General features: G+C 48.1%; 1 protein-coding gene across 2 annotated transcripts in view; it reads right to left on the bottom strand.

The window, feature by feature from the left end:
* Nucleotides 1-710: 710 nt before the first annotated feature.
* The window catches only part of LOC104254649 (uncharacterized), a 65,451-nt gene continuing 40,254 nt past the window's right edge, over nt 711-25,907 (bottom strand). The window contains exons 4-5 of one of the 2 annotated variants that reach the window (XM_059835192.1): nt 16,125-16,178; nt 711-3,112 (exon numbers count right to left, since the gene is read on the bottom strand). In XM_059835192.1, coding sequence (XP_059691175.1) covers nt 2,984-3,112; nt 16,125-16,178 — 183 coding nt within the window. In that variant the 3' untranslated portion in view covers nt 711-2,983. The remainder of the gene's footprint in view (nt 3,113-16,124; nt 16,179-25,907) is intronic. The other variant, XM_059835197.1, reaches the window with a different exon arrangement.

Below are 25,907 nucleotides of genomic sequence, written 5' to 3'. Positions count from 1 at the left end.
TAGCAAATCCTTTGCCTATGCCGGGGTCTGGCATCCAAATGAGGCCAATGTCCTTAGTCTCCTTTGTCAGCTACACTGGTAACTACAACTGAAAAGTACCCTGTAAGATCTTTGTGAGTACCATTAATTTGTTTTAACTTCAGAGTTGTCGCCGTATCAAGGCTTATCATCATATTTTACCACAAAAACTGTCCTGTTTTGTCCTTAACTCAGAGGCCCAACTTGTAGGGAGAGATGAGGGGTGAGCACAATCGAACTTAACCCAAACACATGTCAGGGGCCCAGACTACAACCCTGGGGCAGCAGCAGAAGTTCTACACCCCAGCTCACCCCGGCCAATTAGCTGCCTGCAGACTACAAAGCTTTATGCCAGCTTTCTGCTGTTCTACCTGCTGTACTCTGGCTTTAGCGCAACAGGTGTCCATATCTACAGCCTGGCTGATACAAGGTCAGCACATCCCTCTCTGTGCATTTATATACTTATAAACAAGCTTGACCCAGCAGAAGTCTTCAGATGATTAGAGTTGTGGAACCATAGCGGCCACTCTTGCAGACACAGCTTGGTATTTGGGAGTGCTTGGGACTGGCAGTGCTGTGTCATAGCTTGCTCTCCTCCAGAACCCTCCTATACCCCTGCCCACAAACACCCAGAAGATGGCAAACACATGAGACCCACCAGAGGTGTGAATATAGCAGCTGTTACACTTTATTTCACTGTTGGTTTTTTTTTTTTTTTATTTTTCCTTCTGATTGAAAAAGACAAGACAGAGAAAAGTTACAAAAGTACTAAAAGGCAACGATATTGGCAGGACATCCCTGTTCCCCACTCCCACCGGGGAGAAGACAGCCTGCCACACCCGCGGGCTGGCAGAAACATGTCTCTGGGGCTGGGCACCTCGGCAGCTCTTGCTGAGCAAAGCCTGGGGGGCGTGATGGCCACCCCAGCCATCTATATGGGGAATATGCCTCTTCAGATGGGTACCGGGCTACAGCCGTCCCTTCTCCTGAGCACAGGCGTTTGGTCTGAAGGGGCAACGCTTCCTGTCCTGCACTGGTCAGCTTGATCTGGCAGCAGTTAAAAAGCTGAGGTGTGCCATCAAGACAAGATAAGCAGAGTCTCTACAGGGGCAGGAGGAATCAGCAGAGGAATCGGCCTCTGTTGGAAGAATGGACTTCTTGCAGGGAACCACAATGCTCTGCCAGAGGCACCTCACCAGCAAACCCAAGCGACCCCTTGGAGGTGGTGCTGGTGCAGGGGGTAGCCCAGCTGTGACAGTCTGGAGCCAAAGAGCAGGCAGAGCTGGGGCAGCATCAGGACAGACGTCCCCTCACCGCCTTGCCCAGCTGCTCTGCCTGCCTGAGTGAGAGGAGGTTGGTGAGGGAGGAGGGCAGGGGTGGGGGATTCAGGTCCCCAGGCCTAGATGGCCTTTGGGCTTTCCCCAGGGGTTTCGGTAAAGGGCCCAGAAATCACCCGTGAATGCTGGTAGGTTTGGCCTCCTACTAGCAGCTGGACTGACCATTGGTCTCATCCAAAGAGTGGCATCAAAGACCTCCACACTGGAACAGATTTAAAAACAAAAATTATTTTATATTACTCACAGTTGCTCCTCTTGATCCAGACAAGAAGTAAACTACTCGCTCCCCCTGAACCCTGCCAGATACCAGCTCAAGGTGAGGAACGTCTAGACAAAGAGGTTACTCTCTCCACCAGGTGCAGCAAAGGGAAACGCCTTGCTCCTCTGCCTCACCGAGAGAGGTGAGAGCTTATGCCGTTAGCTGTTGCCTTATAGCACAAAACACATACATGCCTCAAGGCCAGATCCCAGTCAAACTCCAGTGGTAGCAAGGCCCTAACTGTCTTAAGACTGTCTATGGAAAGATGTCCCACAGCTTCACCCAAACTCCTCTCCTGTTTCTTCCACCAACAGGTGGCCACAAAACAGACACCTCTTTCTCCCACTCCATGCTACATCTGGGAATACTTGATCCACTGGTACGAGAGGGATCTGAAAGAATTTAATACCCAGCACAACAAGGGAGTGGAAAGCTGCTGGAGATGTTACATTTGGTTGAGTTTGGTGATGCCAGTTACCTTCAGCATCATGTTAGGGCAGCAGAGTATTGGGACAATGCTGTGGAGAAGTGCTGCATATCCCAGAACACAGTCTCAGCAGAGAGGAGACCCAAGAGCACACAGTCACCCCCCAAGTTCTTCTCTCTGACGATGCTGAGAGCACTGAGGGTGGTAATCTGTGTTGCAGGGCTGAACAAAGACCCTCCGTTCTAGAATTTTATTCTAACCCCTTGATCTACAACCCCTTTCAACCCCATTTTAGATGATATCACTGAGTTGCCGGCAGACCAGCTGGAACATGCAGCTAGATTTGCCAGTTACCCCCTCCCACCTCCCTCTCCCAGGGTCTTCCACTCAAGAGAGCTTGAAGTGAATGCAATTATAACAGTCTCAGAGAGGGATATCTTCTTGCTTTGCAGGCAGACCTGTATAGCCTCTGTCTCCAATCCTGAGCTCACTTCTGAGTGGGAGAAGGGTCAGGTCTATAGCAAAGCATTGTAGACCCAGGTACTTTTGGGAAACTGACTGGACTCCATTTCACACCCTGATCCCTCATTCCTGCTGCCATGTAGGCCATACTAGCCCCTGAACCCCTCAGGGGTTCAACTACCACCATCCCTGGGTTTGACACTGCCTTGGTGGCTGCCCTTGCAGTTTGTGGACCTGACTGGTTTGTTTTGCCCTGAAAGACAAAAATCTCTCCCTTTGCCGCTATTCAGATACGGCGATGGTATGAAAACAGGCACTGCTGCAAAGCTATATGTTTCCTGCTGCCAGAGAGGCTGTATTGCAAAGATGTGTCATTGTCCCCTTCTTCCCCCACCCATCCCCTTGGGCATTGCCACCTCCCCTTCTCCCTGCCAGGCAGGTGGTTATTTGATAGTTCCTGAGGTTTTTGGAGAAACTCCTTCAGTAGGCACATGACGGTTCTTCCACTGGAGCTATTGGGCTCAGCGGCTTCAAGGTGCTGAGGGAACGGAAGGCAAAGGTGGATGGATCATACACAAAGTGGGGTGGCGGGCGGCCTCCATTGATGCTCTGCAGGGGAATAAAAAGAGGGACGAAGTCAGTGCTCATGCAAGCTGCCAGCAGCAAAGTTCTTGCCTCAAGCGCTTTGTCACATCGCTGTCTGGTACAATTACACCTCCATGAATGGGTGGTCATGCACGTACTTGCAGCAAATGGCACTAACATAAGCAGTGAAGCGCTTTGCTCATTCCCTTGCTCCTACCCCTCAAGTGAAAAGAATGCCCCCCCCCGCAAGACAGAGGTGCCTGGGATCTACATGAATAGGACCCATGGCTCCTGTAGCCACTAAGTTAAACAGGATATCCATGACGCATTTAGAGTCCCAGACTCAGAACAGCATCACTACCAGAAAGTATCACATGGAAAAGCTATTCAGATTCACTTGGCCTTTGAGGAGGTTCTACTACACTTCTAGAGCAGGGAGATAGACCAGGACATCTCTGAAGACTCATTCTTCAGTCCTGTTTCTCAGCAGTTCTCCAGTAAGGATTTACAAATCACCCCTTCTGAGTCTATAAAGTCCCAGACACACTGAAATTCTCCCTAGTTTTGGCTCCAGACTCCACAGTTCAATGAGGAATGGCTGGGAGATGCTCAGAGCAAAAGATCCCACCTGAAAGCCTTACAGCGTGGTTTGTACCATGGCCACCAAAGACCATTCTCTTCCCTTTTGCTCCCAGTGTTCAGAACAAGGTCAGAAGAGATCCAGAGTAAGGAGGCCAGAAATAACCCGTGCACTCCCTGCACTGTGTGACAGGACAGAAATGCTGTTCCCCACTAGGCTGTGCTGGGACCTGTGAATCCCAGAGAAATTACAGTGCCAAAGAAGTGATCCCACTGTGTTAAATAGGAAGTGTTTTCCATTTACCTCTTGGGAACTTTGTTTTGTTTCATTCCTTAAGCAAGCAGAAGCACCAGTGAGGCAGCTGCTTCACAGACACTCTTTGGCCTGGAGAGGAGGTCTCACTGCTCTATGGGCCAGCAGAGTATTTAATCATGCTCCTGCAGAGTTCATTCCCCAGGGACAGGTGTGAGGTACCAAGTGCCACATGCTGGAGAGTTCAGCAGCTCAGAAACTCATGCAAATGTCCCCCACCCTCATCTCACTCCCAGCACTGCTGGGAAGGGCTTTACCATTGTTTTCATGGAGGTTGGAAAAAGCCCAGTGAGAAGACATATGGCCTGGGCTCTGGTCTTATGTGCCTCCCTGCTACATCTTCTAGGCCTTTCCTAGCAAGACCCATGGTTTCCCTTGCTCAGTCTGCACTAAGGGACTGTGCCTCAAAGAATTAGGCTTTTTAGGAACAATTACTAACTGCTCTCTCCTCTAAGACAAAGGTTCATTTCGGCACTTCAAAGTCAGGTCTATCAGACATCTGCAACCACATACCAGCAGGGCAAGGTGATGTTTTGATGCCACCTACCTCTATCCTGGCTGGGTTTTAACTTGTCATCACAGGACAAGCACACGCAACTTTTCCCAGAAAGCTGCTCAAATGGTCAGGCTTACCCAAACAGTCATGCCAAACTAAAGAGAGCTATAGAAGTGTCCAAGCCAGGCTCTGGGTGCTGCAGTGACTGCAGTAGGATCTGGAAACCCCTGCCTCCAGGATCTTGGTCACAATCTCGGTGCCATGGGGCAGCCTTCATATCAGAAAGGGCCTCTTTAAAAGCCAGTGTGGGCAGCATGTTTCTGCCTAGTTGGTACCTCCTTTGCGAATTAAGATGGGCTCTTGAGAATGGAAAATGCCAACAGGGAGCTTGGCATCAGTTGTACCTGGAGTTTCAGCCAGCAAATCATGCCCTGCTACATTCCCCTGACACCTTGGCCAGCAGCATAAGAAACAAGAGAGGCAGATTTAAGGGCCTTTGCTCAATAGCCACCTGCTGTGGGGTTATATATGGTTTGTGCTCTGGCAAGCCTCAGAGCTGGAGGGTAACATAGCAACCCCTATTCAAAGCTAAGGGGCAGAATAAATCAGCACATTTGTCCTTCTCCAGAGCAGAGAAGGTGCCCTGCCAGTGCCAAGAGGGAACGGGAACAAAGAACCTGGCAGTCCCCTCCACTTTGAAATGCCAGACGGGATTAGGGAAGGCAGCTGAATCAGTTCATTTCTGGCAGTCGGCAGATGGAGAAGAGGCTGGGCAAAGACGGGTCCAGAGGACAGATGAAAGTCATCTACAAAACTCACCAGGCTTTGGGTGGGAAGGCACCCTGGGGTTTCTCTCAGGGCCTTCTTCTGGGGCCAATGTGCGGGGCAGAGAGCCTTCCCAGGGCAGCGCAAGGGAGACGGGCACAGAACAAGGGCTGAGGCGAAGGACAGGGACATGAGAAAACACAGGAGGATGCAGAGATTCACGGGTGGTCAGGCAGCTGCAAGTAAGGTGCAAACTGCACCCAATCCTGCCTCTTCATTATGGCACCTCTCAAGCGACCACAAGACAATAGCTGGCTTTCAACAGTGCAGTCACCACAACAGCAGGTGAGGGCAGGGTGAGAAGGGCCCTGTGTCCAACTGTAGGCACTAATGCAACTGCCCTCATTCATGGGAACACACTGACCGATCTGCAGTCATTTATAACCCTGAACAGTACAGGTCTGTCTGGCACCTACTCCATGACTGACAGGGCAGCACCTCTGCTAGGGACCTTGCTGGAGAAAGAGCGAGCACTGGCACCAAAGCACTCCACTCTCTTCTTGCAGAAGAGCATGTTTTCTTTGGAGCTCGTATTCTGCTCTGGGGATGACCAGGCCTGATCTGGCTTAGTCCACGACATCATTTGGGATCACAGCATGTGGTGGTCTGACTCTGATGAGTAGCATAACGCAAAGCTCTGTAGATGTATTCCCAGAACAAAGACGGATAGGGCTGGCTGCCAGACAGGGGAACATGTTCTTCCCATCCCGTCACTTAGGCCAGCTGCCTCCCTATAGTCTGGCAAGTGTCCTAGCCAGCCTGCCCTTCCCCTTAGGTGCCCAGCACCAGTCTATGACACCCGGGACATCACTTTGACTAAGGAAGGCTGTTAGAGTTGCTGCTACTGCAGCAGGCCCCGTGGAGCTTGCCACAAACCTGTCTGACAGCCCCTGCTGAGCAACCCCAGGCCAGGTCCTGCAGAGGTTCCTCAGAGCACAAACACTCCACGCTTGACATTAAAGGCCGGTGTGTTCACTCTAATGGCATTTGGGCAGCTGGGTAACTCACACAAAATGGAGCCTAATATGGGCCCTGCGCTAATGGCAATTATTAACCAGAGCCCTCAATTTGTTAAGCAATGTATTTACACAGCTGGAGAACAGCCTGAGATACAAGCACGCGGCTGCCGGCAGGAGGGCGCACATGCCCGGATGCATGCTCTTTCACACACACCCATGCTCACCTCCTCACACGCCTCAGGTTCTCCCCAGTACACATGCCCTTCCCTGCTCACTTGTCCACACCCCTCCATGCACACGCAGACCTTCTCCTGACTTGGAAATCACAAGGAGAGCTGTCTCCACTCATACAAAACTTGTCCGCTCACATCGTAACTCAAGCCAAGCAGGGTCCAAACTCCACCAGCATCCACGGGTCAGTCCAAGGAAGCACAGCTCATCTCTTACTCGTACAACTGCCCAGAGCAGAAGGTAGTTTCAATACCTGCAGATACCCATGCTGCCTCATTTCATGCCTCATTTGATTTAGATGAGCTCCTAAGGGAGTTAGCTTCTGTTAACACATTTCAAGCAACTATGCATAGACAGCCTTGGTCACACCTGCTTGTCAGCATGCGCTCAGACACACACTTCTTCCTTCATGTATGCACGCCCACATATACACTCTTGAAAACCTGTACTGTGGTCACCAATGCATTATCACCATTAAATACAGTGGTAAATAAGCAACCAGGCTTGAAACATACCTGAAACACATTAACAAAAAAGCACATCTAAAGATGGTACAGATAGCGACTGGATACAGGTGCCTCAAAGAAGACCAGTGAGATTAAACACCACAGAAGAAATGCAGAGCTTCAATCATATAAGCAGCTCTCAGAAAATAGAGAAATGGGCAACTGCTCCATAAATCCACCTGCAATATAACTGTACGTTTCAGCAGCAAAAAAGTACATAGGAAGAAGATAAACAGGTAAAGGATCAATCTACCAATACAAACCCACATTTCTCCTAGAAACCCTTCCCTTACCCCTTTGAAGTCTGGGAAAATATCCCAAATGCAGATTGTGAAATAACTTAATTTTGGACTCACGATTCCACAGAAGTGCAGTTCTCTGCTTCGGACAAAGCAAAGGCAAGCACAGCTCCAAGCGTGCTTTCAGCTGTAGGAATGACAATCCCCACAGGAGGGGGGAAATGAAGTTACCTAACACAACAATGTCTTAGAAGGGAGTGGTGTGCTAAGGGCGATACGAAACTAAGCCCTGCTTAATCATCTTTGGTCCTCTTTCATAAGAGCTCTCATATCCTGGTGGGATTCAAAATTGGATCAGCTTGTGCACTCTGCCAACCTGTCCTCAACTCGGGGCCAGTCCAGTACAGGAGTCCCTTCTTTCCTACCCCAGCAGTTGGGAAATGCTGCTGAGCTCTGTTGAAAAGATGCTGCTTTCCAGTGGTGGATGCCTCTCAGTGGTAGATGAATGATGCCTTTGCAGTCTGTAGAGTTACTTGTTAAAAGTCGTTTGGGATGAAAGGCACCATGTAATTGCAAGTTGCAAAGGCGCATCCGATTCCCACCACCACCCTGTGTGGAAAGGAATAAATCCCCAGAAGAACCTTGGCAAAGACGGATGCCTGCCTGCGATGCTGCCTGTTCATGAGGCAGCTGCCTTGCCCAGGAGTGGACAGAGCCAGAGGTAGTACCAATATTCAGGCAGGGCACAGAGACAGTAAAGGCTGTCTGACTCCACAGTGGAGCATATACAGGTACATTGCTTTTAATTCCACTTTGCCCTTGTTCCTCTCACCCTTGCCAGGTGGTTAGAAAAGCAACTGGTGACACTTAACTTCGACGTGTGAAACCATCAGCTGTGAGCAAGGGAAGGGGACCCCCAGGCCTGCTCCTAGTTACATCTGTAATTCTAGACAGAGTCCTGACCAAGCTAGTTCCCACCATCTGTGCCTCAGTTTCTCCTGTGTATAATATGTACACCACAGTCAGGCAGCAAGGATGAACTAATTAACATGTAGGTGTTGCGACCTTCTGATGGGAGGTGATTTCCTCTCAATTACAGTCTTGCTTCAGGCAGTTTTCAAGTAATAGTCGCTGATGAGCAGGACCAGCTCCTCCAGTGGAGCAGCAATTCACATTTAACTGCTTCTTCATTAACTCCAATAGGGTCTCTGACAATTTATTCTAGTCACAGAGCTGGAGCAGCTCAAAGAATAACTTTTCAAAGGCAAAGCCCTTCCCTCCTGAAAGTCTCTCTGCCATCCCCAAGTTCATATCCAGTTTAATTTCAGGGGATAGCTAAAAGATACACCACAGCAGAACTTCATTTTAAGACTACTCTTCTCCCTTGTCTTCCAAGAAATAAAGATCAACTCCAAACATTGGAGTTGTCCTCCAGGAAGAACAAAACTTTGCAGTTAGCACTGTTTTTCTGTGTTTTCCATTACCCTTCCCTAAAAAGCTGAAAGGCCTGTCTTCCTCCACCGTCAGGCTGCCTAACACCTACTTCCTTCTGTGCAACCACATTGCAAAGACCAGTTCAATAGTTTACAAACACATCACTGTTCCTCTTAGAAAGGAAAAAAAAATTAAAAACTCTATCAAACAGTTGCAAATGTGTGTGCAGAGTTGTCAGATGGCAACTACCAGACTTAGAGAGGTGCCACCAGACAGACAACACTGAACCTTTTTGGAAGGTACTTCAAAGGGCCTAGCAGATGCTTGCTGGTCACTTGCCCAAAAGCAGAAATAGGTCAGTTTCAGATATGGATCCTTGCTGGCACCAGTGTAATAAGCCTTTCTTCTCCTCTCTCTCACATGTCTTTGAGATGTGTCTTTGAGAAAGCTGACTGCAAGCTTTGATTTTGCCTGCCTGACAATCTGAAGGAAGGAGGCTCCACAATGAAAAGGGACAGATGGGTCATTCAGAGAGGAAGGTTGTCAGTGCTCCCTGGCCAACTTGGGGAACTCACCACTCCAGGGTCCCAGTGAAGATCATGCTCTGAAGGCCACACAAATCTCTCAGGTACAAGTGAATGAACCCACATCCCCCTACTAGTGAGCTGTGTCTTGTCCCCGCTTTCTCTCCTTCTGATATGAAATGACCTGTGCTTCCCTGCACACAACTACAACAGTTCCTGCACACAGCACAGGGTCTGCGGATGCCTGAGCAGGAGCAGCGGGCACAAGAGAAGCTCCAAGCAAGCACAGACACAGGCAAGGCACAATCTGGCCCTAAATCTCTCAACTACATGCGAGTTGAGTCCTTAGCAGTTTTGGTCTGTACACAAGCGACACTACCTTGTCCTCTCCTTCCTCCCCACCTTCCCCTTTCCAGCCCTCCCTGTGTGGCAGGAACATCCTCCCTCCCTCCCTCCAGAGGGTTCACACCTGGCTGCCCTCACAGTCCTCCTCCCTTCGGGCCGGGAACCCCAGGTACCATGCTTCTCACAGAGTCAACGCGTGGTGCACACTTGGGCATGTGCAGTTTCCAGTTTGCATGAGACCAGGGCAACCCGATTCCCTCCAGCCAGGCACGCTGGCACAGAGCAGCACGCTACTTTCAACTTAAAGGGAATCCAAATCAAAACTGCAAAGTGAGTATTAATTACCCTGGCATGAGCAGGCTGCGAACGCATGCTGACACAGTGCACTTGCCTCTGGACAAACCGCCCCAGCCGTGGAAGCCAAGCACAGGAAGTGGGTGTATTATCAGAGAGGTGTGTGGGAAAAGAGGATTACAGCTCTGGGGACTGGAAGAGGGAACGGGTGCCAGGTTCCCACAGCCACGCGAACAAAAGGGAGCCGGGAGCAACTGCAGTGGGCCTGGATGCAGTGGTAAAAGATGTGCCTGACCTGCCATCTTGGACTTAAAGCTCTGCCAGAAAACAGTGGCAGAGCTGCTGTGACCCTCTGCCATTCCCTACACCTCTTTCTCTCTGCCCCATCACCTCGGTGTGACCCAAAAGTCACCAAATCTGTCCCCCTCTCTGTGAAACATGCCTTGCCGCTTCCCAGCCCCTTGAACCACGGTGCCACCAGCCACAGCCACCACCAACACACAGGGCTGTCCCAGGAGCAGCTGGTCGCTGGGCTGCACCTCAGTCCTAACATCCTTTCTACCCCTCTCCACCTCCCCGTTCTTAAACCAGACCCACAACCCATATCAGACCACAAAGCAAGGACAGCACTGAAAATAGGATGTCAGCCTCCTGACTCGCCAGCCACTCACTACTTTCATGGTGCTGTCTGGATTACAGAGCTCTTGGTTATTCCACAGTGTCTATTCTGCAAGCACTTACATGATTTAGCAGGTGCAAGGGCATACATGGCAGGAATTTATGAAAAGCAGGCAGCAATGAAAATTCTTTTCTTTAAGGAAGCAGAAAAGAGAGACATGACAGTCCCTCTTCTGGCTGCTATGGACAGGCTGAAGGCTGGTTAGCCTTTGCCATGAAATCCAATAAAAGCAATACTAAATAAAACAATGTCTGCAGCCAGATGTTTGCGATAGTTTTTAACAAACAGAGGCATTCGCTGGCTACACCAGATCCTTCCCCACAGAAGAAACTCTGGATGAAGTCTTTTGTCAGGAATTATTCATACCAAGGGCTGGAGTTCTCCAGGGCCAGCTATCACTGCAGAGAGACCTTCAGCAGGCAGCTTGGTGGCTGGGTTGGGAGGAGCATGAGGGAGCTGGTTTCCCCAATAAGCAAATGGATATTCATGCTCTCACTTAGGAGAGGACCTTCTCCATTTTGCTCAGCAGAGATGTGCTCATCAACAGGAAGCAAGAGCCCACCTAGGGAACTGGAGTGCTCAGATCTCCATGAGGGGCCTCTGCTCAGCAAGTAACCCAAGGATGCGACTGGCCAGGGAGATGAGTCTCTCTTGTTGCTTCTAAAGGGCAGGTTCGGGTTTAGGCATGCAGTCACATACTAAAGACAATGAGGAGGGTTTGACAAACTTTTACCACGCTGCAGTTTGGGATCTCTGCTGCCTGAGATGTCAGAGCTGTTTAGACTGTATGATATAGCATGAATAAGAACACAGCTCAAGGAATGTGGTTTGAAGATCAAAGCCCAAACTTCAGTTCTCCTCACACTGTCTTTCTTCGGGCAAGTCACATTCTCTGCTGGTTTCTCAGTTTAACACACTCTGAAATTGCAATCACGATATTTATCTGCCTCTGGGATGCTATATTTAGCAATGCTTTGCAAAGCACGTTGGGACCCCATGATGGAAGGGGCAACATATATATGTGTGTGTGTATATATATGTATGTATACACACACAAAGAGTCTTCTGACTTTTTAGAAATCTTTACTTCTTGCTGTACAGCCAGAACCAGAGGTTTGCACCAATACTGCTCTGTCACCTAGCATGCCTTGCATTTGTGAATAGCTCAGGCGTCTGCCAAGAAGTCTCAGGCCAGCATATCTCCTGCTCAGCTCCAAGCTGAAAAGATCCCTTGTTTTAGGAGAAGAAAACCCAGCATGTTTCTGCAGTGGCCTTTTAGGATGCAGAGACAAGAGATAAGAGACAGGGAAGTCATTCCAGGGATCTGGCCCCTGTCCAAGCAGAGGGCGTTCTCAACATTGATAAGATCAAGGCAAGAGCACAAGAGGTTTATATTCCAATTTAAAATTCTTATTTTATTTTTACATAGCAGAAAACATCCCTCTGATCAGCCAGGTTATCAGATTGGCCTTGAAATCCTTATTCCCTCTCTGCCTGCCCCAACAAGAGCTCTCGAGATACCCAGGGGCTTACCAGTTGTGTCTTCTAACCCACCTACTGGTGCTAAGCCCAGCTTCACTGATCCCATTCAGAGACTGCACGTAGGAGTTTGTGAAGGAAGAACAAGAACAGAACTAGATGACAGACTTGTAACCCTCATCCCAAGAGGGCCTGGAGAACTGAAGACCTATGTAGAAAGACGCTGGAAGATGGATCTCTGCATTCAGAGCTGGCTACAGCTGACAAAGCCTCGTCCAGGGCACAGGCAGTTACACCCTGCAAGCACATGCTCATGCAGTCATCCTCCTTCCAGTGCTAAGGAAGTGTCTCCACACAACACCTGACTGCACCACGCAAACATGCTCTGGATGCTAAAATACCCACGCACGTGCGTGCACCCGTCTTACCCACACCTAGCACCTTGAATCCACTTACAGTCATCACACTAGCTGACACTTTAGGGCACCAGTAACCAGGTCTGCACACATGCATTGCCCACCTCACCGTGCAGCACCCATGTAGGGCCACGCCTACCCCTCACCTTGCACTGACATATGCTATGCTACACGTATCTATTATGCACAAATCCATACTTCATACACATGCTGTCACCTCCAATTTATCTCTGCTCACCTGCCAGCAGGGGCTGATTCTCCTGTTCCAGTATCCTCTACTGGAGGAGAACAGAAGGGAGATTTTTTTAATATTATTTTCTCTTCACTGTAGGCCCTGACCTCTCACAGCTGCTATTCCTGAAAACATTTCAAACACGACTGAGCTGCTGCACAATTGGGAAGTTTATTAATCTCTCTGCCTTAATCTGTCTAGGTTTAGACTTGTCACATCACTGTCCCATCATCCCACTTCAGAAGAACTGCCGAGTGAGTGGAAAGGCTGTAGCTTAACACTGCTTGAGCTGGCCCCATGGGAAGCTGAAGTATAAGGAACAATGACAAGGTGGCAACTTAGTGTTAAAACAGCACATGGAAAAGCAAAACCCAGCCTAGATCACCTGCTTGAGAAAGACTCCCAAGGACCATGAACATTTTCCAAGGGCTGAAACGGTGTTTCAGTGCCAGAGGGCAAAGACACTGCCCCTCCATCTTACCTTCCCAGGGGAGACACTTCCAGAAGGAGAGGGAGGAAGAGCATAGCTGGGATCATGCATGAGAGAGCATCACCTTGCATCCTGACATGCCAGCAAAGCCCCGAAATGTCAAGGCAATCAAAATACCAGTCAGGAGGAAGGTATTTTTAAAAGCATGCATTATCTCACAACCACATGAGACATTATCCTCGTCAATGAAGCATTTTCATCATGTTCTTGCTGTTACTAGCAGGTCACTGTCATTGTCGTCCTCGCACAGGAGGGAATAAGCATAATCCTTTCTCCTTCAAGCTATTCAGCAGCAGGAGAAGCAGGGGTAGAAAGCAGGGATCCTTGCTTCAAACCCCTGGCATAAACCGTTAGGTAGCCTGCCTGCCCCTCAGATCAGTTCACTCACTGCATTTCCATCCAGTTGTACGCTGTCTGGATGTCACTGCCCACCTCAGTTCAGAAAGAGACTGTGTGGTCTTTACCTATGCTTAAACAGGAGCACTTACGCATCAGGGCTTCTCAGGGCTACAGCGACACAAGCAAACTGTTTCACATGGTGATGTTTCCTGTTCAGACACACAGACAGTTGCCTGGTTCCTCCTGTAACAGCTCATCAACCCATTTGCTGTAAGAGATCTGTCTTCATTTCTTCCACCCTCACCACAATGGCAAAGTCCCAACACTGAACCTGTGTCAGCAGACCCTCAGCAACAGAGAACCAAGCCTCTCACCTTCCCTCCTGCTATCATCCTTTGCAAAAGGTCACATTCAGTAGGGCCTCAGAATAGCCCTCCTAAGTGAACTAAGGTCCCTGGTGTGCTCTGACTCCATTACTGAGTGCTGGGCAAGAGCCAGAAATCACAGAATGGTTGAAGTTGGCAGGCACCTCTACAGATAGTCTAGTTCAAACCCCCTCCTCAGAGCAGGGTTAGCAAGAGCACGTTGCCCAAGACTGTGTCCTGGCATGCTTTGAATATCTCCATGGACGGAGACTCCACAGTTTCTCTGGGCAACCTGAATTTCCTGCGTTTTAACTTGTGCTTGTTACCTCTTGTCCTGCTGCTCAGCAACACTGAGAAGAAACCCTGTGCCAAGCATGTCTTACTGGCTGGACTGAGGTTTCACTTGATGAGAGCACAGCATCATCCTTCAGAGATATCAACCTCTCTTAGCTGCTTCCAGAGCTGAGGCACCTTGGCAAGGTATTCTGCCAGGGACCTGCTGCCTCCTTTCTAAGCTGGGTACACAAAAAGGGGCACTCGCAATCATTTGAAAAATGGAAGCAAAAATGCTCCTTTACCTAACAGCTCTGTGACCATGACAGACCAACAAGAGAGTACGAAGTATCATATGCTATTGTCATGGAAACTACACGAGCACCTCAGGTAGAGATGCACTGTCCCAGCTCTGCAAGGCTGGCCAGAGAAGCGTGGATTCTGTGCCATCTGTCAGAAAGGCGTGCTCTCAGTTTCTGCTGTTTATTTTACTGTGAGCTGACATGGACTCAGTAGGGAGTAAAGGGATAATTCTGCCTCTCAGATTCTTCAGGGGCGCAAAAGTAAGCCGCAATAATGAGCTCAAAGTGTCAGGGGAAACCACCCCACCGAGGTGTTGCTGAAACCCCAGGCACTGGACACAGCCATAGACCCGGGACACACAGAAAAAACAGCGAAAGCACATGGGGCAGGGATAAAGAAAGGCAATAAAAAAGTTGCACTAAAACACTGTGGCAGAATTAGACTGTTGGTAGGTCTGAGGGACAGGCACAGTCTGGGGAGAGCTCACAGGGCACAGGAGGAGGCAGCTCCACTGAAAACAATCCAAACAAAGAGAATACATAACAGATCAGGATTGTTCAATCAGAAGTATCAGGTCACTGTGGGGCTGCTGGAAGACAAGACTGAAGTGCACTGGCAGAAGGCACAGGAGGAGCTGCTCTGTACAAGGCTCTAGCCAGCCCTACCTGCTCCCTCTCCTCTCAAATAAAGCAGTGATGGGCAGGGGCACCCAACAGCACACCCGTAAACAGCAGCACTTCTGGGTACACAAAAGCTTCAGTCCCATTTCCTGCCGGGCAAGGTGTAAACCCTGAAGGATCCTGGTCTGCCATTCATCCCTCTTACAAGGCATCATTGCTGGCTATAATTACTGCAGTGAAAGTAGTAGTTTTATCACAAAGGATATCTGTTTTTTCACCCTGACCTGGTTTTACCTGTGTATTGCAAACATGTGGAGGGTCATATGGGGTTCAGTGGACTGAGGAACTTGTTTTGGCTGTACGTGCAAGGTCACACATACATCTCCCGCATCACCATACAGCACTGCCTGAAAGAAAGCCAAGGTACCCACAAAGGAGACAAGCTGACTGAAGAGTCAGGGGATGGGGTACTAGAGACAGACTCACAGGTGTGGGCAGCACAAACTACAAGCAGGGGAGTTGAGCAAACCTAGCCCTGCTAGGCATGCGTGCGCTTAAGAATGGGAGATGCTCAGACACTGCAGTGTCATCCCAGCTGCAAAACCATCCATGCAATTTAACTTTCATCTGCCATCACCCAGACCCACATCCCATACAGTTCTACAGACATCAGTGCACCATGCAGGTATAGTCCCTTTTCTGCAGCTATCTACCAGTACTTCTCCCCCCTGCTGAACACCACTTGTTACCTCAGACCAGCACTTCCCTTGGTCAAGAAGAATCCAAATGACACCCTACAGGACAGCTAAGTATAACTATATGAGCTCATGGCAGGGGAATGTAGACTTTCATTCCAAGGAACTTTGAACCCATAGTCTCCAAAATGGAAAAGCGGATGTGTTATTAGCCTTGTCAGCACCTAACCTAAATTGCATCTACAGTCTATACTCCAGGCTAGCAACTTTTGTTATGCAGCTGATCAAGCCACAGGAAACCTCCAGAAATAATCTTCTGGGTGTAGATGTTCAAAGAGAATCACCACATTTAGATGTATGTGGAAAGATGAAGGAACTGCACCAGAAAAGGGCAACTTACACGAATTTTAATAACTCTAGTCTTCGCTCCACAATTCTTCTTGAGCAGCATCTTCTGAAAGAGAAGTAGAATCCAGGGATTAGTAGCAGTAGCATGAGGGAACAGAGAGAGGGAGGTTGTAGGGAGTCTCTTTTCATCAACATTTAATTAGCAAACAAGATGGATAGTTGGTTAAGTGAGATATGAAAGACAAAGAATTACCAGAGGTGGTCATCAAGTAATCAATCTAATCTGAGACTGTCTCGCCCAACCTGCACAGAGTCCTTTGGCAGTGGCTGATACCCTGGGTTTCAAAAGAAAGTACAAGAAATTTCACAGAGAAAGAGATGGAACTGCCTAAAAGGAAATTTCTTCCTAGTTTCTGTCAATTAGTGGTTAGCCTCTGTCCTGAAGCAGGTGTATTTATCTTCCTTTTATGAAGAAAAAAAATAGTCTATTGAATGTAAGTGTGGATGTTCCCATTATTTAACAGTTATTTTCATTATGTTTATTTATTTAGAATTAAAAAACAAGGTAAAAAGCCCCTACCCACAGTCCTAAATCCCTTTGCCATATACTATAAGAGCCATTAAAGTTGTCCTAACATATGAACCGCACAACTTAGCAACCAGGATGTACTTAAAACAGCAATTACTCCATGTAACTACAGAAATAAACAGGTGAGTTGCAGCTCTATCCCAGTTCTGAAGCAGCACTTTGAAAGTTGGCAAGTAAATAAAATCATTCTTTCCCCTCAAAAAAAAAAATTTAAAAAACCCACTTAAAGTGGAAAAACAAGGCTTCAAGAGAGAACAGTTTTTCCATAAAAAAAAAAATACTTCAACTACATTTTTCATTGTGAAAAAACTTGGTGGTGGAAGCATGTCAGGAACAAGCTTCTCCATCAGCTTGTGAAAGAAATAATAGATTTTCCTAGCTCCTGACTGTTTTCTACCCTTTTCCAGTTGGAAAGCTGTATGAAGTGTGGGAAAACACTCCCCGCCTCCTCCCCCCCCAACCCTACTTTAACAAAGCAACTGAAGTGTTTTTCAGATTAAGTTCTTAACACAGAAGACCTGTGGAAAGACATCCCACCATTTTACCAATATGGACAGTAAATAGCGAGACCTTTCTACTTCCTCTCTCCTTTTGTTTGTAGTCTTCCTGCTTTTTCCAGCAGAAGACAAGATAAAAGCAACACAGTAAGGGGAGCCTTGGAAACTCAAAAAGTTTTAAAAAAAAACCTAAAGTACACAAACAACCCCCAAAACATCAGAAGAAACAAACCCGCCAAAACTGAAGACAGTGCTCAGGTGAAAGTATACATTATTTTTCCAGTAGAAAGTACTGCTGCGGGGGTTGGTGGGAGAAGTCCCACTCTTCCACCACCTTCTGTCATTCTACACCCCATGAGCATGTCTTTACAGTGCCAATCCACACAGCTGCCTAAAATTTGGAGTGGGGGTTGGAGACCCACCCACCATTTCTACGAGCACCAGCCTCTTGGATCTAAAATCCAGCCCTCAGCACACTCACGGCCCGCTTACATGCCTGGAAAAGAGACAGGCACTGCAGCAATTCTTGAAACTTGTATGTAGGTAGTTCGAGGCCTGAGGAAAGTGCATTTCACTTTCCAAGCACGCATGGGGGAGAAAGGAGGTGCTGCAAGGATTTTGAGCTTTTTCTCTTTATCCTTTTGCAGGTGAAACCTAATGCTGCTCAACAGTAGCTGTGCCTGATGCCGCTGCCCCCAGGTCTGACCTGGCAGCACAGGCTGCAGGGTCAGCACAGCACCAAGGTTTCTAACCTAAAAGGATGCAACAAGTCTTTGCACAAACCAGGCAGAAGGAGACAAAGGGAACTGCTGAACTGAACTAACCCGAGCCCATGCTGTCCAACTAAGCAAGTAATTCTCCGAGAATTCCTGTAAAACAACGCGGGGCCCCGTTCCCAGCCAGGCTGCAAGGCAGTTATTGTAAGGCTGGTATTTACTGTGAGGTTTCTGCCTTTCTTAAGACCCCCCACAACCACACAGTGAAAAAGACTGAGGAGAAGGGAGAACTTGGCGGTGCTGACAAACCCCAGGGGTGCAGGGAAGGGCAAAGTGAGGACTTGTGAGGTCTTGCAAAGTATTGGTCTCTCCATAAGCTTTTCTTCTAGACTGCTGTGAAATGTTGGCTGGTGGGGATGAGAAAGGGTAAGCTAGATAGCTCAAGCCACAAGCCCACTGGCGGGATAAAATGTGCGAGACAAAGTAGGGTCGAGCAACAGAAGTGAGAATCGGGACTCCAGATTTCGAGCCCCATCCTTTAGGGGAAGAGCACTGTTACAGCGGGACATACCCTGCCACATCCCATTTGACTATTAGCTGCATGACTTTGCACGAGGCTCAGCTTCTCTAGGCTGCTGTAAAGCTGAGCTTTACAGTGGTACTTGGTTGAACCCCCAAGTATGGAGCGAGGCTGTGACACCAGATTCCGAAGTGCCTCAGTAGCACCATGGCATCCTTTGCTGAAAGGGCAAATGTATCTTTATACACAAGTCTGTCAGCCAGGGAGCAAGTACCACATCTTCCAGTACAGTCCAGCACAGTACAATGCCTAGGGAGGTCCCACCCACAGATACACCAACCATTGGGGTGCAACAAAAGACATTATTTCCCAACTACAAATTAGCAGAGGCAGCAAGACCTTAAATTTACTCATCCTGGCCTTCTATTAAAACGCATAGGGAGGAACAACAGAGACAGCAATTACAAGACAATGACAAAGACTGACTGAAAAGTTTGAACTAGCCTGTGGGTGGATGGACAACCAGCCAGACTCTACCAAGAGGAATTCAAGTGCTCAGCTGTATCCCAAGTCCTACGCTTCTTGCAGAAAACAGAGATGCTTTTTTAGTGATGCTGTTGTGATGAGCTTTAATCATATGAGGATTTTACCACTATTTGCACTATTGTTACAGTTCAAAGAGGATGCATTATGCAGCAAGAGTAAGATGCCCTGCATAACAATTTTTGTTAGTTAATAGTGATCTCTGGCGTGCCTCTTGATGGACTTCATAGTAAAATGAAAATGTGACACCCCCTCAACCACAGGCTGTAAAACTGGAGCATAAACCTCAGCAGAGGAAGCTCTCTGGAAATGCTGTGTTTTCCTACTTCCACTTAGACTGGAAGTGGAGCAAGACAGCTTGTGCTGCACTCTTCCAGCTTCACTGCAAGGGTCCAAGATCATCATAAGAAACAAAACAGAGGGAGGGACACAGAGAGAGAGAGAGAGAGAGAGAGAGAGAGCGCGCGCACAAGCAAGCCAGCTACATGATCCTGCAGCTGAGAATGAATAAATAGAAGGCCAGTTATCAAACGTTATTCTATTTAATCAAATTGCTTCCACCTCACTTGCAGCCACACGCTCTCTGCAACCAGCACAGTAAAGCCATGCTTTACAAAAAGTAAGTCAACCATCTTTGTATGGTTTTCTATTCCTCGGTTTTCCCTTTCCTTGCCAAACCTGAGCGCAGACTTTCGGACGGGGAAGCTAAAACGCAGTGCTGCCTAGCAACAGCCAGGGACTTTCCACGGCAGCCTCTCCTCATCCACCCTCTGGAGACCTCCACGTCACAACCCAGCCACGAGATGCAGCAACTCATTAATTCCTATTTACACAGATACAAGGCAGAGCTGAAATAACATTTATTTGGCTACATGACTTGCAGTAGCCTAAAGCTGGGGGAATGGCCTATAACAAAGGTGACATGTTCAGTTTAGTAACCCCGGGATTATTCCTAACTACTAGGCCAATCTAGAAGTGCAGTTTTATTTCCTTGAGTTATTTTTTCAAGCTGTGACAAGAAAAGCAGCAGAGATTTGCCAAAGGTCATGGAGAATGTTAGTAGCAGAGCTGAGAATAAACTGTAGGGTTTGGTTTCTGAGACTCCTTCTTCCACCTGCAGAAAAGGAAATGGAAGAAAAAGAGGCAGCTATGTGCTCAGCCTCTCTATTTCAATTAAAAAGTCCCTTCTGTTGATCTCCGAGAGAACTGCTGGCATCAAAGACAAAACCTGGAGCTTGGAAGCACTATTATTTGCATGAAGGAAAGTTTTATTTTATGATCTGCTGTGGCTTCTACTTAAAAGGAGGAAATGACATGACTAAGGAAATGTGGAAAGTCTTTTTGAGGGCACAGGAGTTACGCCTCACTCTAAAAATAAGACTGATTTGGAACATTTTAGGGTTAAACTCCCAGAAAACAGCAGAATCAGTTCAGCCTAAGAACCATCGCACCAATCTCACCTCCTGTTATACAAATACTCTCTCCTCATAGCCCAGTGACTCTCTCTGTCCTGGACCTGGATTCAAAAGAAAGTTGCAGGGACTGGAAATGATCACTTAGAGGGTTATATATTTACTAAATGATATGCAGTAATGAACCCCTGAACTGGCACATGTGGCTTTGCTGCACATCACTGCCACATCAAAATACCACATTAAGAGCAGAGATGAACCACCACCCCTGCTTCTCTAGGAGCACAGCTCTCTAGTCCAGCCTTGCTTCAGGAGGCATCTCCAATTAAGCAGTAGTGCTCCAAGTCCTCTAATGCTGACTCGAGCAGTTCTGAACTAACCCAGATGGTAAGCGGTGCCCGCATGTATTTGCTTATGCACACAAACTACTGTATCCAGAACTATCGTATACAAACTGCATCATCCAGATGATTGTAATATGCATTACCAAACAAAATATAGGTATTCTTAATGCAAGGTCATTCCAGGAATAGTGAAATCCTCAAGAAAGATGAATTCAAGTCACACTACTGCAGTTGAAAAATGAGTATTTAAAACTCTGGCAATGAATAGTTTAAAGGCAGGCATCACAGCTTAATTTTCAAATATTTAAGAGTTTGAACAATCTCTTAAATCAGCGTACAATGCAAAATATCAGCTTGTATATTAATAAACACATCTTACATCTGCTTTTTATATGCACATTTCTATTTCTAGAATGGTTTCATTTTCACTACCTCCAAAGGACAAAGCAACTGCTCTTTTGTCTACTGGTGGGTTTTTTTAAAATAATTATTATTTATTTTATTATGTGGTTGTAGTTTTAAACCTAAGGGCCTGTCTAGAGTTGGATGCAATTTGAACTACTACCATTTTTTTCAAACCAGTTTAGTCTATTTCATGCAAGAGAGCACAGGAACTCTCAGTTCAACTTAACTCATCATTTAATTTACAGTAAATCAGCTTGTTACAACTGAAGAATTTTGCAGGGATTTTCACTTGTTTAATGAAAAAGGTTTTAAAATTTTTAAAAAGTCTGTATACATTAACTGTGCTGTAAATTGTCTCTAAGACCAGACTTTTAGAAGAACAACAAGCAGGCCAGAAGTCTCTCTTAGTTTTGCTGAGGACCCTCCACAGAAGAGCTGGTGCACTTTGACTGAAGGTATTGGCGTGTCTGTCACTTGTTGACATCTTAAAACTCTTCACAGATCAGCTCTTCACCCTACCAGCCAGTTTCCCAGTTGTCCAGAGTCTTCCAGGAACAACACGGCAGACCACGCTTGAATGTCTATTACAGAAAATGAATATAGAAACAGACTAATGATGTTGCTTTGTTTGGAAAAAGAACCGAAAGGAGAAACATTACAAAGTGAGGAAAAACTGCAGTCTTTAAGTCATAGCAGAAGGCTGATGCGAAGGGAGAAACCATGCCCAGTGATGCAATGTCCATAAAGAGAAAAAATGACAGCAAGGCAGTGAAGCAGGTCCATGGCCCAATAAGCAGAGGGCTGAAGGGGCCTCAACAAGATGCTTCTTGTGACAGGCAGATGAATTGGACGCCAGTGCAGAGGCAATGCCGATGTGTGAGCTCCAGCCCAATGCCACTCCCGGTGCACGCACCAAGCTGGCCGGGGGACCACGGCCCCATGGCCCTTCTCTCCTGGGAAGGCATTTGAGAGCAAGGAGCCTGCCTGACCTCCTTCCCTCTCAGCCCCCAGAGCCGGGTCTGGGCCAGGAAGAGCAGCCTTCCCCACAAGCCAGCTGTCAAACAAAGCCTGTCCCTGCTCCACCACCGCTCAGGCGGGGAGAGCGTGCGGAGGGTTAAGGCGCAGGGCAGGGGTGCAGCTGCAGCGCAGTGGGCAGATGAGGTCAGGGCGCTGCACAAAGTGGCTATTGTGCAGCATGATGCTGCTGCAGGCTTCTGCTTGACCGAGTCCCACCTCTGTCCCACCATGTGGCACTGGGTGGACCGCCCAGGGGGCCGCAGGGACAGGAGGCCCATAGCTGCTAGCCACCAGAGAGCAGGGAGATATGCATGCAGGCGAGCCAGCAGCAGCCTCATGCTACCAACGAAGCATGGGATTTCAGCAGAGCGCTTTTTAGAGGACAGGCTGAATTAGAGGAACGGGATCGGCTACCTCCAAAGGCAGCGCTCCCACAAGCCAGATGTGAAACCCTGCAAGGCCCCAGCCAGAGCTCAGCAGCGAGGCTGAAGCTTTCAGTGCCTCCTTGACCCAACAGCTCCAGGTACCTCTGGAGCCCAGTGCCCTCTGCTTTTGCAGACATCTCCCACCCAGGCAAGCAGTGCTTTGTGCCCACATGGCAGGGCACAAGGGAGCCAGGCTGTGGCTCCTGTCCTTTCGCCAGTATGGTCATGGGTACTCTACAAGGGGCAAAGCTGAGTCTGCCTTCTGAAAGGTTTAGGAGAATAACAAGGAAAAAAACTTTTAAAGCTGTTTTGTAGGTTCATTTTTGACCGGGTTTTTAAATTCCTTGTCACTGAGCATGCTAGGTCATGGGCATCACCTCTTAGCTCTGCAGTACAAAAACCGTAAGGAAAAAGAGTCTGTCACAGGCTCCTCCTTACTGCTGTAAAGCTGAAGCAACTCCAGCTGACCTTACCCCCAGCCAGGCTCAGGCTCTCAGGCACACATGACTTTAATCAGCAGAGAAACAAGGGGGCAAGGCCTTCCTAACAATCACCAGAGGGTACTCTACATTTGCATCGCTCTGTGCAGCCCTTAGCCAGGGATGCCCCATGCCAGGGGACCACCCACTGTCTGCACCCAGGAGTGCAAGTTCACTACCCAGCACGTCCATGTGCCAGAGGTGGACAGGAGCTCCCTGCCCAGCCCCTGCAGCAGCACAGCACCAGGAGGGCTGTATTTCAGCCACAGCCTTAAATCACAATTACCATCTGTCACAGTCTGCAAACTGCTCCACCAGAAGTTAAACAGCCTCACAGCACTTTAAAATACGGGCTAATTCAAGTGGTTTAGCCAACAGTCCCCTCCTACAAAAACAAAACCCAACATCTGAAGACTGTAAGCTGTGGTGATACTGTGGAATATCCTGAAAAGCCTCAACTCTTTAGAAAGTTATTTCTATTTCATATTCAGTTGAATTAGTCATTAACGCTTTTTTTGCAACATTTAACCTCAATCTGCCTGAAACCCCTACAAAACATCAACACATACGGTCTCTCCACACTGTCATAAAGGGCCCCCATCTCTATCAGGCAGGGGAGACCCAGTTTTCCAGGCAACACCTCTGCCAGCAAGTGCCATAAATCCACAGCCTCCATTTAAGGCAAACACTGACCACTTAGCACCTCTGGACAGGGCAGCAGAGGAAATGCTGATTACTAAGTGATCATTGAGAATGAATTCAAACTTAACAAGAAAAAAACCAGAGAAAGCCTTACAAAAAAAGTGTACTGCAGGGACTTGCCTGGGATCACACACTCAGCAAACGGTGAACCATGAAAACCACAACAAAATTACCTCTGTGGTCACCAAAATCCCCTCCAAAATGATGTCATTAGTCACCTCATTTTGTGCACACCTGGGAGGGGCTCAGCTGTCACTGCTGAAGAGAAACAGGTGAGAGCCTACAGCAAATACAAAATAGCCCTAAACCACAGGTGAGTCTTCACTGGCAGAACAGCACATCAATCCCACAAGTGACTGCTCTCTAAACAAGCACAAGCCAGTTGCATCTCAGTCCGGAAGGATGGGCAAGTGATCACCACCGAGTGGCACCAGGCTGCTGGGCCTGGTTGATGCCTGCTACAGAAGAGTGTGAGCCGAAGCCTGGCCAGCAAGGTCTGCCACCTGGCAGAGCATCCAAATTCCCACTGCTCCCAAGGCCCAGAAAGCAGACAAAATTATTCAAATTACAGGCTGCTTTTTGAAGTTCTCGCTGATTATCACACTAGAGCCACAGCTAATGCAGACACAGCCGCCTACTTACACAGTTATGGTCTAAGCAGACTCTCTGCCTATCTGTAGGTGACTCTGGTTTTCTACTGCTCCTGTGTCATCTTTGTGGCATACGGTCTCCAGATACACTCTAGATCCATACAGAAGTCCTGTCCCTCTACACCCAGATATAATGGGACAGATTTGCCCTGGCACTTTTACTGCTAGCCCTTTGATTTGAATTTGGGGATGGAGGAAGTGAACACTCTGTATGGAGCATCTCTGGCTCAGCAGCCACTTCCCCTGCTGGTCTGGCAGAGTCTGAGTCTGCTGATCTGCAGGGTACATCAGATGGTTCATCTATTCATTCCTCGCCAACCCCCAAATCCCTTGCTGAGTTTTCTTTGAGGCCTGGAAAAAATGCAAAGCTCCATTCGTGCAGGAAACAGACCTGACCAAAAACTCCAGCACCTGTGGGGTAACAAAAACACAAAGAAGGGGCAGGATTCATTAATTCCCAATCACTTATGTGCACATGCCAAAGCTACCAAAGTTCAAATGCTGGGCTCGCCCCTCCTGCTCACTAGAGCCTAGGAAGGGAGGAGGGGTGCAAAGGGCCAGAGGGGTCTAGTTTCACAGCTGGCAGGCATGGTAGTGGCTCCTGAGAAAAAGCTTACAAGGCTTTTAATTCAGGGTTGCCAACGTGACTGTTTCCTCCCTTCATTCCTGGCCTTGGCTCCAAAGCTGTCCACAGGGAACGTCCAGTCTAGTCTAACGTATCATCTGATGTCTCTATAGTTTGTCTCACTTCTGCAGTCCCAGATTGCAACTGTTAACTGAAGCCTTGGCTTGGACGTGACTCCAAAGCCCTGCCTCTACACGGACTTTTGCCACAGGCAGAGCTAGGGCAGAAGGCACACTGCCTCCTGTGGCTTTATCCCGTTCCCCTCAGCTCTGCTGCTGCAGCACATGGGAGATGGCAGTGCTGGAAGCTTGAAACAAGCAGCCCCACACACTTCCACCATTTGCTGTTTAAATGCTGTCCCAGAGCACACCAAGAAGGGGTTAAGACATTAGCACAAGTCAGGCAATAGAGTAAACAGAGTTTCCTCCAAGCAGGGAGACACAGAGCAGGCTCTGAAAGTCACACAGCTGTATACCCTAGGAAAGAAGAAAAAAAAAATTAGAATCAGTGAAAGGTACAGACTCGTGTCAGCTGTGATATTACAGGGACACAAAGAGTAAGAGAATCCACAGATGGCTGCTCCACATCCAAAGGACACAAGCACTACCAGAGCGTGTGACAGATTACCTTTACACCATTCTCAGCTAACTGAAAAAACTAAAAGACACTCCGAAGGCTCTGTGCAAACCACAGGGCCTCGTGCATACCAGCAAGACAGCAAACAGCCTAGGCATCCAGGACACCAGATTTCCAGAAGAGAGTGCACACTTGCACAGGTTCACCCCAGAAGAGGAAAGGATAGCTGTACACACGGAAGGCAAAAGAAAAAAGACAGACTCAAAATTGTTTCAAGTCTAGATTTTTAAGTCAATTTTTTCATGTTTTTAGAGCTAACCTGAATGTTTTACATG

Source organism: Gavia stellata, chromosome 2 (assembly GCF_030936135.1).
Source record: "Gavia stellata isolate bGavSte3 chromosome 2, bGavSte3.hap2, whole genome shotgun sequence".
NCBI lineage: Eukaryota > Metazoa > Chordata > Aves > Gaviiformes > Gaviidae > Gavia > Gavia stellata.
This window is presented reverse-complemented; position numbering and strand designations above follow the sequence as displayed.